The sequence below is a fragment of the Sinohyriopsis cumingii genome, chromosome 4, assembly GCF_028554795.1.
Source record: "Sinohyriopsis cumingii isolate HCF-2022 chromosome 4, ASM2855479v2, whole genome shotgun sequence".
Taxonomy (NCBI): Eukaryota; Metazoa; Mollusca; class Bivalvia; order Unionida; family Unionidae; genus Sinohyriopsis; species Sinohyriopsis cumingii.
The window spans coordinates 21,098,051-21,118,605 of NC_142964.1; the positions used below are offsets into that span (position 1 = coordinate 21,098,051).

At 33.9% G+C, this 20,555-nt stretch overlaps 2 protein-coding genes across 3 annotated transcripts in view; one reads left to right on the top strand and one right to left on the bottom strand.

The window, feature by feature from the left end:
- LOC149800783 (uncharacterized) overlaps window positions 1–4,883 on the bottom strand; it is a 69,445-nt gene extending 64,562 nt beyond the window's left edge. For both annotated transcript variants that reach the window (XM_089954763.1, XM_089954762.1), the window contains exon 1: window positions 4,736–4,883. The gene's annotated coding sequence lies outside the window, so the exon portion shown is untranslated. The remainder of the gene's footprint in view (window positions 1–4,735) is intronic.
- Window positions 4,884–5,071: 188 nt separating this feature from the next.
- Window positions 5,072–20,555, top strand: part of LOC149800784 (survival motor neuron protein-like) — a 32,231-nt gene continuing 16,747 nt past the window's right edge. Inside the window, exons 1-4 of the mRNA XM_089954769.1 lie at window positions 5,072–5,126; window positions 12,604–12,681; window positions 13,591–13,689; window positions 14,759–14,959. Of these exons, the coding sequence (XP_089810895.1) occupies window positions 5,082–5,126; window positions 12,604–12,681; window positions 13,591–13,689; window positions 14,759–14,959 (423 nt within the window). The 5' untranslated portion in view covers window positions 5,072–5,081. The remainder of the gene's footprint in view (window positions 5,127–12,603; window positions 12,682–13,590; window positions 13,690–14,758; window positions 14,960–20,555) is intronic.

A 20,555-nucleotide genomic window follows, 5' to 3' on the forward strand; every position in this document is an offset into this window, starting at 1 on the left:
GATTTTAATATTTCAATTGTGAAAAGTGCCAAAAATGTTGACATGTCAAGCATTAAGAAAGTAAAATTTGGTTAAGCATTTTGGCATTACTTCTCAAATTCACAATGGCAAAAAATTCTTCAAAACAAAACAGAATAATAAAAATCTTCCATGTTTTGAAAATCTTTTTGGTTTGGCGTGAGCAACAAAGCTTCTATATGAAGAAAACATGGCAATCAAACTGTTATCAAAGCATGTAAAATAATGTTTCTAATTTAAAGTGCAACTGATTGTGATTACTTGTGCAGTAATGATTTGGATTCCATATTTTACAAGAGACAGAAACTTCATTTGTCATTTTTCTTTATTATGGCCCAATGTATATGCATAACCATGGAAAAGGAAAATGAACAAAACAAGACAAAAGGGTATATGTTTATCTAGGTTTAAGTAAGTTTTGAGATTTTGTATTGATGAGTTGCTTGTAATTTCTCTTGGTGAATTGTAGAGGTAGGAATTAATTTTCATACAAGGTAGTTTGACAAGTGAGCGGAATGATGGAGTGATATAGGTCTTATGGTTAATAAAACAGGCTGAATTAGATCTTTGTATATACTTCAGAGCAATACCATTGTCCTTTTTAAATGACTAATCTTATTTTGAACTTTCACTCTTCATTATCAAATAACTGTTACTAAGGTGACATGTCTGAAGCAAGGAATGGAAGACAATAAACAGATATATGCAAAATTTCATATTAATTATACCAATTTGTTCACAAGTTTTTCCTTTTTTACACCAATTTTTCTTTTATCAGCATCAAACAATTTTAATAGCCTGTGGTTAAACAGAATGATTACTTATCCCAAAGTACATTATTTTCAATATAATGGTAAAGAAAATAAATCTGCAGAAGAGAGCCTATTGTGCTTTAACCATCAGTTTGCACATGAAATAAACACACCAACGATAAAGATAACAAAACATGTTGCGTTAGGTTTTTAGTTTGCACGAGCATTTATCTTTGAAAAGTATGCATGAACGTACATGTACAGTGGAACCCTGCTATAACACGATAATTGGGGTCCCCAAAATTGGATCGTGTTAACAGCAGGGTCAAGTTAATGTGGGGTTTTACAGTATTACACTTTTTTCAGAGAACAACACGTTGGAACATATACGTTTATTCGTCTAATGTATATCATGAATAGGGTATCAACACCATTTACTATCGTGCTGTTGTGGCAAGCAATTCATCCATAATGCATGTAATTCCATTGCAAAATTGCAGATTTAAAATATTCAATAAATTTGTCACAGATCATTGTGTCTGAATTAAACATCTAATATATAGCATGAACAGAGTATTAACACCATTTACTTACCGTCTGATATCGTACCGTCGTGGCATGCAGTTAATCCATAATACATGTAATTCCATTGCAAAAAGTGCATACATATTTAAACTATTCAGTAATTTTGTCACAGATCATTATGTGTCTGACTTCAATGGGAAAAAAATGACAGCAAAATTAGGTTAAAAAAGACGAAGCACATGTACGGTTCACTACGTTCCAGGGTTTATGAACAGTGTCTGTACAAATTTTATACTGCTAAAATTTTATCATATGCATTTCCATGTCCCTTTATCTATTGTAAATTCCCAATTAACACTTGTATGCCTATTCATTTTAACAACTACAGCAAGAATAATTAACAAACAACACATGCTTTCAGCATGCATATAACTTTTACTTCAGATTTTGTAAATATCAAAAGAAACACGTGAAAAATACTTTTATAAAGATTTTTAAGCTGAACGCATATAAAATTTCATACCCTTTCAATTTCCAGCTAATAAAGTGGACATTATTTACTGGTCAACTGATTGCATCTAATAACACCGCCAAGCCCAGCAAATATGTTGGCGACTTTCGTTTTTTGATGTTTACTAAATTGTGAGAATCTTTGATCATCCACCGCATTGTCTGCTGCTTGGTTGTGTAGGCAGTTAAAGAAGAAACACATGTCAGCTATTGTTTGATCACTGGTTGTATACAGAATTAATTGAAGACAATCACAAAGACGACTTAATGGCTTTGCTCATGGATCAGTAATAAGTAACATTTCCGATAATATTTATTTTGGCATAACACTTCAAGAACCTGATGAAATTGGTAAATTTCAGAAGCCACACCACGATCGTATTATATTTGTTCCCCCAAATGATAATAAACATTTTACACACTATTTATCGTACTCTGAAGAAACAAATTCTGGGTAAGAGAAAAATACACATACATATATTTAAAATTTCAGGAACCACACCACAATCATATTATATTCGAATTCATATAAGATCTCTTCCCCAAAATGATAATGAATGTTTTCATACACTATTTCATGTACTTTATTTAAAAAAATATTTTTCTGGGTATGAGAAAAATACACATACTCGTATTTAAAATTTCAGGAACCATGCCACGATCGTATTGTATTCAATTTCATACATGATCTCTTCCCAAAAATGATAATAAGTTTTTTATATACTATTTCACATACTCTGATGGAAAAAATCATGTGCGAATGAATATATAAAATTTCAGGAGCCACACCACAACCACGTTATATCAGAATTTGTGTTATCGTGCGGTGCGTTATAGCGGGGGTTGCACTGTATTTAGGATGACTTTTGTGACTATTTGTGATTTTGAAAAAAATACTACATGTACTTTGATTATTACTACAAAATAGCAATGTTTAAATACAATGTTAAGATACAAAATACTATAATGTTCTTTTTAGCAAAAGTTTCTGTTTTTGTTCAAGTTTATGCAACAACTGCAAAATGCTTTCTAAAGCTGTAATTACCCCTCTATAATGCTGTGATTGGATGTAATAAGAATTTGTACATCATGCTAATAAAAACTCGTGCATGGGGTAACTGTCGAAACTTGAGCAATATTGTATCACTTCAGCCATGTATGAAAGTGATTTTGTCATTGTTTAATGTTCTTTTCACTGCAGTGAGTTCAATATCACTGACTTTCATATGATCATTAAAAAAGTATATTGCATGAAATGTGACAGTAACATGGACACGAATGCATCTGTAGATTCCAATAACATGGTATTGAAAAACAATTAGATTACTTTTTTATCTACAATATATATTAACTTTATTATAACAAAGGAATTGTCTGAATTAACTGAATGATCAGGTCTTTTTTTGGCATCAAAAAGTAAGCAAATTGCTCCTGAAACAAATAATGTCTCTATCTTTAAACCACTTATGAGTATATTTGATGTGGACATGTTGGAACTCAACAAAATAGCATGGTGGGCAGAGATACTCTCCACCAGACACTGCAGCAACTGTAAGGACACATGGAGACATCAGAGGTTTTTTCATCATCTCTGCTTCCATCGTGAAGCATGCGGAATAATAAATCATGTGAACTGTACTGTGGTAACTGCAGCTTCTTTCCCTAATACTGTTCATGTTTATTGATATAAAATTTTGGGTTTCTGCTTTCTAAACATATTCAGAGAACAACCAAAACCTGTTGCAGCAACCTGGATAAAGCAAGATTCATCAAGCATTGATAATGTGTCAACAATGCTTTACTTGGTATAATGTCACTACCATGTTGATATGTGCTCTCTGTTTGATGAATCTGGCTTTCTCCAGGTTGCTGCAATTGTAATAGGTTTCTGTTCATTGTCGATGTTTTACAGTGTATATTTTGAATTACACAGCAGTGGTTGAAATTTCAATATTACATGTTGAGAATCCCTAATTTATACACTGTATGCAACTGTTTGTGATGAAAGTTACATTTCATATGACGAGTATTTAGATTTCATCTGTTGAATTTCACAACATCGAGAAGCAAACACCTTGTTTAAATATAACGCAGATCGTTCATGAGAGCAACCTCCAGTGAAGAAATTCATAGTAATTCTCGACCTGTGAATGGTAACTTTCAAACTGTAAATGCCTGAAATATAACAGCGCCTCATAATTCAATACACAAATGATGTCTCTCAATACTAGATATTATTTTGAATTGTTAAAGTTGACATTGTGCAATGTTATTTTTAACACCAATACATCCTTTCACCATATAAAAATAAAAATTCTGACAAGCACAATAAAATATCCAATCACTGCTGTTTAATTCAATAGATACAATCCGGAAACTCAACATACAAAATGGACCTTTCAAAATAATCAATGTGATTCAACATCTTAAATTGAAACTCTATATAACATTAATATCTCAACAACTGCCTTGTAATTGAGAAGATACACTCTAAAAACTCGTTCCTGGACACTGAATTCTCAACCAGTGCTGTGTAATTAAACAGATGAAATCTACATTCTCAACATATAAAATAGAACTTTCAAAATAAACTCTTTGATCCAATACGTCGTGTAATTAAAACGACACAATCTACAACCTCGACATAGAAAATATTCAACCATTAATGTTAATTCAAGATACAATCTAAAATCTTGACCTAGAAAATGCAACTTTAAGGACAAGTATTTTTAATACAATACGTGAAATTGGAATTCTGGACACATGACATTAAAATTTCAACGGCAACGTTCTGACTGGACCAGCTTTTGTCCGCAACGGCGCCTCATACAAATCTAAAACGGACGGGGAAGGGTCAAATGTAAGTCTATTATTAACTTTTGAAGTCTCATATATGCAATTACTGTTGAAATCAAGTGAATAGCAACAACCTGACTTAAAGCACCATACTGTTGTCTAGAAATCACTACGACTCAGTTATCAAAATAAATAAACAGGTCTTGATTCCAAAGAAGTTCTTCTAATCTTTTCACTCAAAATATTTAGGTCTAGCTCAACTCCACTTCACCTGCGCCTTGTACAGACTTGTTTAGATTACTTTAAACCAAATTTATTCATGAAAAGTTAGAGATCGATGCTCAGTCTACTGAGACTAAAGATATTTTCATAGTAAAAGAGTTACTTCTGCATGTTTATAAGAAAGCCTTTCATTGGTTTGTTGCAAATAAATATCCAATAATATACTTTATAACAAATTGGCTTCATCTTTCAGACAAAATGGAAGGCGAGGGTACTGGAGAACTACTCTTCGAGCGTGGTCGAGTTAGTTTCCTTTTCTTCTTGAGAGCTAAAACGTCTAACATATTTGTTTTTTCATAACTAAAATAAGTTTTCTCTATGTTTTTGATGAATTACACACGTTAAACTTTAAATTGAGATGTTACGATGGTGCAAAACCCGAGCGGAGACGGGAATAAGTTGGGAAAGCGTAGAAACTAGAACAGTCAATCATCATGATTATAGGATATAAAGTCACAGGAGAAAATGTCATAATTAAAATTTTCACTGTTATGAGCTACACACAGGACAAAACGTCATAAAACATGTCGCACGTTGAATTTGTAATTCTGCAGGTTTTTATTTGAACGACACAAATAATTGAACCTTCATCATTGAGATATTAACATAATAAACAAAGTGTCAACCAAGATTTATTTTGAAATATCTTCAGTAGTAGTTAGTACAAAAATAAGAATATACAAAGTACAAACAAGAGAATCCCATTATCGTAACTGTCATTGCTAATGCCGAAGTTCATCAATAATTTAGTTTAAATGGTTATCATAGTCTTAGTCTGATATTGTGATAATACTTGGCACATTGCTGTATATCTTGTCAAATGTTCATAGGAGCACCACAAGACAATTTGGAAATGCCAAACATATTGGATTGTTATATTTATTTAACTCATTAACCCCTTGGCAAGAAAGCTAGGCATTCCCTATTCCTACATATTGATATTTATGTTTTGGGCATCAGGGCATTACTGCCTAACTAATGGCGCTGTGTAGCATGTTTTGATGTCAACTAACATAATGAAAGTCAGATTTTCAGGAATATCTCACACAACTGGCAACCAATAAGGTCGCTTTTTTACAAAGTAAAGTCATAATGTTTTACTCAGACTTTAGTTACTCATTTGTCTTTTCTCTAAAAAATTCAAATTCTCACAAAAGAAATGGACCTGTTTTCAAGTTTCATTGGCCTACATTTCATTTGGCTGGAAAGTGATGATAGCCAAGAATGCCAAAATCAGGTTAAGTTGAAATGCTTTTCTTTAATGAAACGGAAAAAAATATATTATGCCTATTAGAATTGTAAGCAATGTTTCATTTTGTTCAAGAAATATATCCCGCTTATGAATCTATTTAAACATACTTTAGCATACCGTGACTACCGTCACATTTAAACAAATTCAGATGTATGTCAAAGGAACATGAAAATGCATCCATTTGTTAGTGTCAGATTTTTATTCAACCAGGATAAAAACAGCACAGTAAGTATATTAATTACATATCAGTTTGTGGAAGAGTGTTGATATGGCCTGCCATGTGTGTGAAATATTCCTGAAACTTTGACTAGTCATTCCTATGTCAACCAACATCAGACCATGCTATACAAGGCTGTTATTTGGGTAGTAAGACGTAGCACTAAAACATAAATAACGTAATATGTCTTACATGTAGGACTAGGCATTCCCCTACAGCATACTTGCAGAGATCACCTTGAGCAGTGTTAGCTTTACCAGTGCCTGTTTCCCTGGGATTTGCTGACAGCACAGCTTGCAGATTTTTAAAGAGGGGGCTACTTGCAAGAGGTTAGTGTTAGGACTGGTCAACCTGGTGTTAGGATAATGTGACTGGGTGGGACATAATGCTACATGTCTCTGGAATGATGCCCCAGTGCTATACATTACTGTAAACTGCCACACTACAGACATCATGAATGCATCGTCAGTCAGGGTTATGGGCCTCTGCTTATATGCTACCCTCCACCCCACCCAGAAACACTCTTGGTACAAAAATTAACACAGAAAAGAGAGGGTCAGAATTGGACAATAATTCTGATAGCCTCTGTTGGAAAGGACGTGTCCTGGGTCACTGATCTACCCAAGCTAGTAACAGACCTACCCAGAAAGATTATGGCTAAGCTGAATTTTCTCAAACAATGAAGCTCTCAGGTGTTTCACATCAGCCTGGACTGTCTTTTCCTTCATGCTTGACTCTTATTCAGGAGACAACCTTGTGAGAGAGAAAGAATTCAGATCTTCAACTGTGGAGAGAATTTTGAGAGAAAGAAGGCCCTCCACTCAGAGAGCTTAAAAGGGAAAGTAACATGTTTTCAGTAACTGGTATAGCGTCAATACCATTGTCCCATTGCTGGATTTGCCAATGAAATTTTAGGTAAGAAGACTTCAGTCATTATCTTCTTAACTCATCAAACCCTGGAGGTTTATGTCATTTTTGCCTGAAATGCGAGTAGGAAACACATGTTGTGGGCTGTTTCTGAATACATCCTAATAAAGCAACTTCCAGGTAATTTTCCAATAACCTAATGCCTAGTTGTGTTAGAAACATCGTTTTTCATTGGCTATTTGGCTCACACATGAACAGAAGGGTAAAAGTTGGAGTTCTTTTGTTTTCTTCTTTTCTTTTTTTTTTGCTTAATGGACCCATCATTTTCATATTGAGACCACTCTTTATTCCAAATGCCCATCTTATCCTACTTTTGCAAAGGTTCATCTGTCTGTTTGCAGTTCATACCAGTCTGCCTTAGATCTGAGACCAAAATGTCTAAAATCCAGACATAAAATCGGATTCCGACTACAGGCGAATTGGGGGTAGAATCGGATCCAAAAATGAGGTTTTTCCCTCTGTATTTTGTAGTGCAACAAGAACTTCCAGATTATTTTGGTATCATTGTAGAGCTACATCTGTCTACCTTTCTATAATGCCACCCACTTTAGTGTATCATACATGACCTTGATGCTACAGTGTACAGCAGTAGGCTACTACCTCTTGCCATGTAAACTCTGTGACAGGAGTTAATGAATTAACCTGAAAGAATGGTCAGAGATTGCTTTTAATAGGAGAATGGGTTATTGTTCACATAGGGAATTCAGACTTAGATCCCAAGAACTATACCGATATATAGGTAGGATGCTCAGCATTACCTCTTCCTTTTACCTATTTTCTTAATGTAATCCAGGAATATATTCAATGGAAAAAGCAAATTTTGTTGTAAATTATTTGTCTTCAAGAAATTTACCTGACCACATTACTTGAAAACCCAACTACCCACTATGCAAGCATCCTTGTTGGTAATTCACTCATCTTAAAGCTGGCAACATGTGGTGGCAAGAGAAGGTAATGGGATAGAGTTACTTCCTTTAGTATGAATCTATGATACAGACAGAAAATAAATTTTCGTCTTTTAGTTGACTTGGATTTTGGAGATAGGAGGCTTGTATTAGTAATGTTAATGCGATCAGGAGAAACATAATTTACTACCAGATTTGCTTTTCAGGTGTATTTTTAACTGGTTTTTCAGTAAAGTTTGGTATATTCATAAGGTTTCCATTTTTAAAAATATGTGCTAAGGTTGTTTACAGTTGTTTCTTTCACATTATCATTGAAATGCTATTGTTGCTATCTGTCTTTAAGCACATACATGTTTTTTCATTAAGACATGCTATTGTTATTTATGCTCTTCTTAATTTATAACTCTTGTGTGTAAAATGTTTAATTTTACATTTTAAGTTGAAAAATGTTGAGTTTATCCTTTGGTTTTTAAGCCTACCTCATTCCAAACAGGCTTTGACACCCCATTACAGACAGACAGTTTTTGGATAACCCATCCAAGTATGGTGTGAACTAGAGTGACAAGAACAACTAGGAATATTAATAGGGAATTAACATTGCCACCATAAATGCTTTATCTCATCAATTTCACTTCTGGATTCAATTTACCTGGTGGAAATATGTTCTGCATTTAATATTTACACAGCAATGGACAGAGGAAAAGGAACCTGCATTGAGAATGTTGGTTTGTAAAATATGACCCTATTGCAGATCTGTCAAATGCATATCTAGAACCCCAAGCTGAGAGAATAGCCGTACTAATCACTTATGTAGTACGTGTCTTCTCTTCCTCCTTGCTTAGGTCTGATTCAAATGACACTTATGCCTATGGTAGACTATTTCAGTACAGATGTTCCAAGGAGAAGTAATTCTAATGTTTGTCAGCAGTTGTAGGTTTTAGATGTTCTTAATTGGCTGATATTGAGTTTGATTGCTTCAGTTGGATCTAGTGCCATTTTGCCTAATGGTAATTTTTTCTGTACCTGTTCACAGTTTGCCTTGAGCCCACTTGTTTAATACCAATTCAGTGTACTCTACCATTTCACATTATGCCTGTGTTAAATTACTGTGAAAGACCTTTTTGTGGGTTTCAAATTTCATGGTTTGGGTAAAAAATACATATTGTGGATTCCTAAAATTTATAGATCTTTCATTTACAAAAGAAACTTAAAAGACAAAACAACTATGCAAATGTCTGTTTTGAAGATTATATCAACATTCATTTCCACATAATTGCAAGCAAATAGATTTAAACCACTCCAGTGGCCTAGTGGTTAGAGCGTCTGCGGGAGGTCGTGGGTTCGATCCTCGGCCGAGTCATACCAAAGACTTACAAAGATGGTACTAACAGCTACGTCGCTTGGTGCTCAGCATTAAGAGGTTAGTGTTAGGACTGGTCGGCCTGGTGTCAGGATAATGTGACTGGGTGGGACATGATGCTACATGTCTGCGGCATGATGCCCAAGTGCTAGACATCACTATAAACTGTCACACTGCAGACGTCGTAGCAATATGACTGAAAAATTGTTAAAGCTATGTTAAAAATCCAAATCACACACACACACACACACACACACACACAAATAGGTTTAATCCATACTGCAATAATTAAGTTGATTAGTTTATTGAATTGTAACATCTGGTGGAAATATTAAAGAAAATGCCAACTTTTTCCATGTATCTGAGGTAACACATTTATTACCACTATTGTAATATTAAGGAATCCAGTTGACAGGTGTTCTTAAAAGTTAGTATCAAAGCATTAAGTTCTCAACACATAGAGATTTGGCACTTAATCAAAGCTAATGCCTGTAAACCTTTTTCTCAGAGCAATCTTTGCAATATATAAACATTTCTGCAGAAAGTGAATTTCACCCAAAAAATACATGATTTGCCTCCCCTTACTCAGCATACTCAAAAGGCAGTAGCAGTGTATGATGTTTTCAAAGTGCATCACAGAGAAAGGCTGATGTCTCACTTAAATAAAAACAGAATTAAAACAATGTAAGGATAAGCTGCAACCCCTTGATTTCAAATCACATTCTTGTGAGTGGTGTACAACATGGTAGATCAGTTAAATGAACTGGAGGACAGTAGATTCAGGTCAGGTCTCATTTGACCGGAAAACATTTACCCCTGAGACAATTCATGCAAAATGGCCTTTCTGCACACATGACAAAGTAGCTCTTTATAAACATCTGATTGAAATGGATTTTAAGAAAGCTGGACTAATTACTGATTTTTTATTTAGTAGTTGATATGTACAAAAATGTATTTATAAATTGGAAGTCATATGTGCATTTAGAAATAAAGAATGACACAGACAGTGTATAAATCTGCATTACTATACATCAGCAGCGTTTTACCATTGAATGGCTTCAAGTAAGTCATTTGACCCATCAAGGCAAAAACAAACAGCAAGTCAAAATCCAAACCTATGAGTCTTATTCAAGCCAAAGATCAGTCTTAAGTAGTTGTTAAAAATAATTATATTATTTACATACACAACAAAAATATTAGTTATATAACATAACTAAAGCCAATAAGGCATGTTTTCTAAATATTTGTATACAAGAAAACATTACACTAGGTAGTAGTAACTAGAATGTATTAATCTAACTGGCAGGCAGATAAGAGCTTATCCCACACACCATGCCGTGTTTTCAGTGAGGAAGTCTTCTGAATGTAACTCGTCAAGCAGTAAACTGTTCACAGTTTAACAAATAATTTCATGATTTTAAGTTCATAGATTTTTCTTTTTGTTTTCTTCCATTTCTTCAAAGCTTCCTCAAAACTGAAGATACTTATGTCTTCACTATGAGTCTTGATAAGCATCAGATTTCTGTTTCTTAATCCAAAGCCTATTCCTAAAGCTGGTTAAGATCCTGTTCTGGACCAAGAATTGACTTGACTTCTTTTTGAAAATGTAGCCACTGTGTGCTTTAAACCGTTGCTGCACAAAATTTTGTTTATCTTGTGAGTAACCGTTACCTCATCTTTGGATGATGATGGCTCCACTAGTTTGATAACTTCACTGTTATCATCGGTCGGTCGTAAACGTGGTCCAAAAGATAATTTCATTTGTTTCAGATCTATTTTAAATTTTATTGCCTTTGAGGCCATTTTCATTTGAATGCTGACATTCAAAGGTATTCCATTGAGCGAATGGAAATTGTTGTTTTATTGCTTGATAAGGGTGCGCATAAAACAATAGTTTATTGGAATAATCACTTTAAAACTAAGTGTTAATTTTCCAGCTCTTTCTTGGGTGTGGCATTATATGGTTCTAACATCATGTTGCTACAAATGATCTCTTGGTTACAGGCCACATAAGGTCAGCTCCAGGCTCCACACTCAGTGTAACCCTATGTCTTATGATAACATTAATGTAAGAAACTGGTGTGTGTGTGTGTTTTCTCTGTTGGGGAGAGTTGTAACCTAGCCATTAATGTAGTTAGGGCCAAATCTTTGTTTTGTGTTAATCAACAAAACATAACGTTGACGTGTGTTGTGTACAAATTTTCATTTTCATGAAATTTCATTCAAATTATAGTGTAATCAATCAGTTTAACTGTTCTTCATTATTTATGAAATTACCATAACATATATTTCACAATCTCTTTACTGTACATACCTACAGTATTAAAATTAGGAATGAACCAGGTGACATCTCCATTTTATGGGGGTGGAAAATGTCAGCTTGGTTGATAATTCGTTGTGACGTTAAATTTATGGTCTAGCTCACCAACAAAAACTGGAACCTCATTAATTTAAAGTATTGTAGTTTGTGTCCATGTGTGAGGTAAGGATTCATATATGCAAGGTTCTCCTTCAGAACTTTTTGTGGTACATCCAGTGGGGAATTAAACAAGGCTGATTCTATTTATACATTACAAATAAAATGTACATGAAAATTAGTAGTGCATCATTTTCAAATTGAAATTATTTTCTCACTTTTCACATTTTTGTACTTTCTTTTACTCCAGCTGTTTTGTCCTCTTAAGTCTTAAATTTCATTGTTTTTATTTCAGTGTACATTGTAGCAGAAATGTTTTTAATCTCATTTATTTAACAAAATTTAAAACAACTATTTAAATGGACCAAAATATTAAAAATTAATGCTCCCTTTTGTTACATTGTATATACAAGTTTAAATCTAGTTTTGGTTTCTTTATATACCTTATGCTTTGTATCTGGTACAGTCTTGAAGTATGCTAATAAGGAAAAGTAACCTGCATTGTGGTTCTTTACCCCATTCTGGTGCATAATCAGGATGATGTAGTGTTTACTGATTAATGAAGTACAGTATTATGATGTATCCATTTTACTCCCTGGGAAGTGGTAGTTAATTGATGGATTATGTCACTTGTATTTTTCAGGATGAGGAAAATGACAGTGACATATGGGATGATTCTGCTCTCATTAAAGCTTATGATGAGGCAGTTTCAGTTATGAAGGTCATGTACATTTTAGTGTGTTTTTTTGTGTGTGGATAAATCTTATTGCAGTCAATAATTTCATGCCTATAAATTTTTGAAAATAAACTTGTGTATTTAAATGAAATTTTACAGATTTATGACTACCATCATTTGAAATGTCTTTTTAAGTTGCTGGACTTCCAGTTGACTTATTAATTATTAGATGATTGTTTGAGTGATTAACTATTAGCTTGTTGAACCACTGCATTCATGCCTCCAATTTTTATAATTTACATTAATCTGATGATTAATATAAACCATCTGATGCATGAAAATGTCCAGACAGCAGTTTACAGAATTTTATGGTAAGTCTTTAAAAAATGTTGCTTTTGAAATTGAGGGATGGATTAAGTGCATGTTGCTTGCCAGAAGTGATTTTTCTAAGCATGTTATGGTACTCAGCCGATTGGCTGGTACTGGCATTCACTGACAGTTGTATGTTAAAGTATTACTAATTGTAATATCTTTATGCAGATGGTCACGTGTACTGTGTATACTGGAATGTAAGTTGGATCCAGCTGCTGACTGCATAGACCCAGATCTTTTTTGCATAATGCTCCAGCAGATCTGGTTGTATCTGGTCTGTGAGGAGTAATCAGTAGAATAAACAACACAGACATTGATCTACCAGTGCATTGTGTGATGGCGTGACTTAGTCTATGTTTAAATTTAATTGGATCTGATTCTTACACCAGTATATATAATAGTATAGATTTTTAAATGGCAGTATTGTCAATGACATTAAACAAATTCTATGGAAACTCAGTTTATTTGTCTAATTTCATTTACATGTACTATTGATAACAATTTCAATGCCGCAGTGAGAAACCATTAAACTTTCTCAAGAATGATATGTTAACTATATTTGTGACAACTTTGATGTTGCAGGCCAAGCTGTCAGAGAAGAATGGTGGAGAAGTGGAAAATAAATCTTCAAAAAAGAAGCAAAAACAAAAGAAAAGAAAATCAAGGAGTAAAAACCTGAAGGTAAGTTTAACAATGAATATACATTTCACAATCAAAACTCAATCAATTTTAATTGGCCTTTATGAGCTACCTTGTGTTCAATAATACTGAAAATCAAACAACATTAGAGAAGTATTTATTGTTTAATGTTCTGATGAGACAACTTGAATCACTAACATTTTGTTAAAGCATATAGCAACATAGTTATAATACCATAAGTCTGTTTTCAATCAGTAAATCACAGACCTGTTATGTTGCAGTGTGCTGAAGTTACCAAATGTGCAGACATTGAATGGTGCCAAAAATCTGATTTACAGTTAATAAATTCATTAAGAAACTCTGATGTAAAGAAATTAAAAAATGTAACCTAGGTAACAGAGTCCTTCTGTCATGCTTAATAGCTTACTTGAAGAATATGTATAAGTTTGTAGAGAATTCAAATTAAATACATTAAACACAAAGTGGATTGACAGAGCAACACTAACTCTGATGAGGAGATTTGTGGAGATTAGTTAAGTGGCCAATACTGGGTAATTCATGTACTGCACCCATTGGGTTTGAATTCTACTGGACATCAAAAGGCACAAATTGTAGGCCACCTTGCCATTTAGTGGACTGCCTTGTGTATCTGACTCCCACTTTAAAGGCCTCACAGCAGGTGATAACCCTGCCTGTCATAAACCTATCACACATTAGTACCCCTACCACAGTGGAGCACTGTCCTGGCTTAACCTGTAACAGTCTGTGCATACAGCAAATAATTTGTGGCACGTTTTACAAATTAATATGAAGAACATTTGGCATTTTTCCTTGCATTATCAAATATGCAACAAAGTGAACTTCTTTCTTGGTGATGCAACCTGTACTTCATTACTTTTAATTTCTTTAATGTTTTATTTATATTTGTTTGAGTTCTTCACCAAGTGAGTTAGAAATAATTGAAAGTGCTATTCATTTTAAGGCTTGTTTTTAATATGTATGTTTACTACTGCATTTTTTAAATCCAGCTGTAGATGTTTATAAAGCCCAATGCAAACAAGTGCAAGTACATGCAGGCTTTTTGTTTAAGAACTCTTGTTTACTTCATCAGTGGACTGTTGGTGACCTGTGCCGAGCTGTGTATAGTGAAGATGGAACTGTCTACGAGGCTGAAATCATCAGTATAAATGATGCTACAAATACTTGCATGGTGAGATACCTTGGCTATGATAATGAGGAGGAACAGGCATTTTCGGAGTTACTGCCATACAAATCTAGAATTAAGAAGACTAAATCAGTTTCGGACATTGAAGTAAGTCACATATTTGAATAAAGTGAACAAGTAACTTTATGATAAAATTTACTTTTCATTCATAGATTTTATAACAAATTTAAGAATTTATCAGTCTGTTCAGAGGATAGCGAGAGCTAATTTAGCATCTTAATTTTAGTTTTAAATCTGCATTTGTCGGCTGTACTGTCAGTTTATGTTTTATGGAGTTTTTCCTTATTTGTTATTCTTTAAATTGTTGATATTAGCTGTCCTATGATAGATCTTGTTTTAAATACAGTTAACTGTGCAGGTGATAGTCCAGAGAAAGCCTTTGATATGCATTCAGTACAACTGCCAATATCAGTTTTGGGTTTTTAACTCTGGATGTGATCTGTGATATTCAAAGCAAGTGGGGCCTCAAGTGGCAGAGTGGTCTAAAGCACTTACCGTTCTGGATCACTGCCATCTCACCTCTGTCTGTGTGGGTTCAAGTCCAACGCTCGACTAGCGTGGGTACGTGGGAAAGCCTGCCAGTAGCTTCTCATGGGTCCTTGGTTCTTCCCTGGGTTTTCCATGGTTCTTCCTCCACCAGTTATACTGGCCGCCATGTATAGCCTATCTTGTGCTGAAAAATGGCGTTAAACCCTAAAACAACAAAGCAAGTGATTTCAACTACTGCACTATAGAGGCCCTGAAACAAAGTACTTTAGACTTTAATTTTGTGATATCAGAGGGGTCTTGGATTTAGCTAGGTGCTGGCATGTCATGGTACAAGGCAGGCAAGAAGAAGGAGTCACTATTTCAGGGTCAGTCCATATTTCGAGAATAAAGTCAGATAATCCTTATCATTTTCTTGGATCTGTTGAAATTGTTGGGGGTTTTGAGAAGGAAGTAGCTCTGCAAATCTTCCAGAATTTTTTCCACTCAAATACATAAGTATACCCATACACTAGCAGTCAAAACAATGGTAATAACATGACGTAAATTATTTTTATGCATGTACATATATGGTTACATAGTATATCAACACACTACTGACTATATGGGCAAATTTAAAGTAAATTTGTAAAAATGCAGCAATAAATAATTTTATTAGACATTTCATAATTTCATAATGAAAAATTGAAATATATTAGTGGGAGAAAAATGATATTGCCAATGTATTGATACGCTTTGATGATCACAGTGGCATAATCACTTTATAAACTACTTTCTCTTTCCATTTGGGAAGTATATCTGCCCCTCTGTATAGTTCTTAGACCTGCATTTCCATATTTAGGTCTGTTTAATGTTTGTTCTCTCTCTCTCTCTCAGTTGCAAACTAATATTAGGTGACAGTCAAAATACGGGTGCTTCTGTTGTTTAATGATGTTATACTCAGTCATTTCAGTATTACCCCACCCCAGCAATGTTCACTATCAATTCACGCAAGAAATGTGTAAACAAAATAAAAAATGTCATCTTTTTGAAGGCAAAGATTCAATTATTTGACAAAATACACAGTTTGAAACATATGTACAGTCTGAATTGCAAAAGTTGCTGTCCTACAATTACTGTAAAATTTCAGAACTTTTTATTGATGTACTATTTATAGCCGTTAATTGCATTGACACAGAATGGAGAAACAAATCCATGCAAAGTGAAGGTTTTTTACTTTTAAAAAATAAATAATGAAAAGAAAATCTCTGTTGTTTGAGTAGATATAAGGAAATATTTCACTTGTATCAATTCAATATTTTTACCTGTGAAGTATTTCTTTAAATCTATTCAAAACTGGCAGACATCCCCATGAACACAAAAAACCCCACTTATGAAGATGAAGTCTTCCAAATAAATGTAAATATGTAGTGCTACAAGATAACAGATACATTTGTTAAAATTCTGTAAAAGGTAAATAAAAAAATAGAACGGTCAAATCTTTAAAACTTTTTAAAGATATGATTAAAATTTATAACATTTTAAGCAGACATGTGAAGGCATAATACACCATGTCCCCAATAACTCGTGTCCTGATAACTTGCAAACCCACTTATAACACGGGGTCAGATGTGGATCCCATTTTTTTATAACTAGAAAGCACTGAAACATTGACCCTATTTATTGCAAATGAAGAAAATTGTGATAAAAATTGGTAACTGAAACGTTGATATATTGCTTGTTCTATCATCAAAATGATTGATATGACCCAGAATATGAATCATCATTCTGAAATTATCAACTTTCAATAAGAAGTCATGCATTTTGTCAAATTTCTTTCTAAACAACATTCTTGATACAGCGTAAATAACAGTATTCAATGAAATTTTGATCACTGAAAATGTCACTAATGCCTACTTGAGGCATCAATTTTAAAAAATAAATACCAAATAATAAGTTGTTCTTTTATCAATTGAAATTCGAGTATTAATTCTATCTTTTAGTTAGTTTAAGTGTAATGATTGTAAATACAATGTGTCCAGTTGTATTCAAACGTGAAATATGCCAATCTACCATAACAGCTATGTCTGCAAGCATTTCTGTGAGAACCTAATTAAGTGCTGACCTTGTTTAGATACTTGATTGCGCAAGTATTTGTTTGATATGAATTAAAAGCTGACCTTCTTGTATTGCCATATTAATTGCATCTTTTGTATCAAATAAAGTGGGTGGAATACATGAAAAATTAAAAATTCATGCAAATCCAACCGGCATAAGAGCTAGCATGCCTCGGTAGTGTCTGGTCAACTCATTTCAAGTGATTAATCTTTCACTTATAATTCTTTTGTGAATGTAATTAAACCAGTATTTTATCTACCCATGCATCATGCATCAACTTTTCAGATTTGATGCACAAAAATCATTGCGGGTAGATAAACTAATTTATCCCAATGTTATGTTTTGCTGATTAACAAAACACAAAAGGTTCGGTCTAAAATATCGTTGCCGGTATATAAATTGATGCACCCCAATATTATGTTTTGCTGATTACACAAAATTAAGGTTTGGTCTAACTACTCTAATGGCTAGATTACAACTCTCCAAAACAGAGACAACATGCACACATCAGTTTCTTACACTAATGTTATCATAATACATATGGTTACAACTGAGTGTGTCGCCTGGAGCTGACCTAATATAATGTGTAACTGTCACATGATTTGTAGCTATGTTAGAACCATATAATCACCACACCCAAGAAAGGGTCGGAAAATAAACACGTGATTTTAAAGTGATTCTCACGAGAAACTATTTTTTTTGTGCACATTTGTCACGCAACAAAACAACAATTTCCATTTGCTCAATTGTATGCCTTGCATTATTCCAAGATACCGTCAGTGTTTGACTGAAAATGGCATCCAGGGCAACAAAAAAAAAGATCCAAAACAGATGAAATTATATTTTGGACCATGTTTATGACCGACCGATGATAATATTATTGTTATCGCACCAGTGGAGCCTTCATTATCAACTTAATTTGTGCGGCAATGGTTGAAAACACAGCTGGCTACATTTTCAAAAGAACTTAAGTTGAGTAAAGAATGTGAGAGTGAAGATGCCTTCATTTTTTGCCATATATGTACATATGCTAAAACCACTCCAGTGGCCTAGTAGTTAGAGTATCCGTCTTGGATGCGGAAGGTCGTGGGTTCATTCCCCAGCTGAGTCATGCCAAAGACTTACAAAAATTGTACTAACAGCTGCCTCGCTTGATGCTCAGCATTAAGAGGTTAGTGTTAGGACTGGTCAGCCTGATGTCAGGATAATGACTGGATAGGACATCATGCTATGTGTCTGCGGCATGATGCCCCAGTGCTTGACATCACTATAAACTGCCACACTGCAGACATCTTAGCGATATGACTGAAACAGCGTTAAAGCTGTGTTAAAAATCCAAATCACACATGTACATAGGATAAAAAAAACCTCCATGACCAAATAGGCAAAAACAATAACTTTCAGAACAGTACACTGGCATGGCATACTGGGTTGCCAGAACACAAACTGCTGAATGAAGGTCTACAACACCAGGCAGATCTGAATGCAGTTTTACAAAAACATTCTTTCAAACAAGACAGCAGTGAAAGTGCTACTTAAGTGTGTACATTGGCTGGGTGTAGAAGACATCCCTTTTTTAAAATACAAATCTCTTCTTAATTTAATACACGACTTAATGGCTAAGATATTGATGTCATTGGCATTTTGAAGAATTCCACCATTCAGTATGACTTGGCTGCTATCTGTTCAGAATTGCTGGAGAGCCTATCAAACATTGTTAAGAACAGTCTTATACATGACCTGCAAAATTCATCATTTGTGAAGCAATGGCAGAGCCAACAATAAACACTTTGTCATATATTCTCAGATTTTTTCTGATGACATGAATCCATCAACAAGATTTTTAACAAATACAGAATGTTCAGGTGCTTCTGGCAAGGGAATTGCTTTATTGGCTTTAGTCGCATTATATATCTAATATTTTTGTTGTGTATTATAACAGTATAAGTATTTTTTAAAAACTACTGAAAACTGATCATTGGCTTGAATAAGACTCATTGGTTTGGATTCTGACTCACTATTTTTTTGCCTTGATGAGTCAAATGACTTTCATGAAGCCATTTGTAGATAAAACGCTGTTAAACTACTTTAAATCCTAATCATTCAAAAATGTGATTAAAGATAGAAAGACAACCAAGTGAAATTAATACTTCATGAAATAAAATTCTGGTTCACATGTACATTTTATTAATGAGAAGCTAGTTTCAGAGTTTGTAGTTAACTTGTAATTCCCGAATCGCAGGGTTCATACAGTCTTTGAAGGTCTATGACAGGTTGGAAAAAATGAGGTAACATTTTCAAGGCCTTGAAAGGTTGGGAAAATCGAGCAGATTACCTTGAGGTCTTTAAAAGTCTTTGAAAATTGAAATGAACCCAAATGTTTTAATTTCTGTTAAGAGAACAGTTTATTTTGTATTAAATCTTATGCATAAGTTACATATTTCTGAAATAACAATGAATGTTAATCTTCAGCATCATTATAAAGCAATTTTAGGAAATTAATTATAGTTTGAATTTCATCATTAAACAATATTGTAGTATTTTGCATTCATTGTGTTCTCATATAACATAACTTGTATACAAAATGTTAGGGAAAATAGGTCTTGGATATATATGTGTGTGGTCTTTGAAAGTTTGGGAAAGTCTTTGAATTTATCATTCAGAATTCTGTATGAACCCTGAATTGGCACTCAGAGATTTCCTCACAGTTGAGAAGTTTCACTATTAATTGTAATGAAATCGTGGATCAGTAATGTATTAATAGAACAATAAGAAAAGAAGAGTTTCGACGTTGATGGCTGTTTCATGAACTAAGTGTCCCATTTTCTTTTTAATAAAAGGAATCTTGTTTGAATTTGAATCAGTAAATAGTCTGGTTCCCTGGTTATTATGACCCTTGCATTGCATTCCACAATTATAGTAGAGAGCAAAGCAAGGAACATATAGAGTAGGGAACCAGACTACTCAACAGCAACATAAAGCAGTGATGTAATACACAGAGTTTTTGCGTACATGTGAAGGATTGTTGAAACTAGTTGGAATACTGTTAGCTATCTCTCAGTGTTTTGGCATCTTGAAAAAAATGTAATTTTTTGTTTTT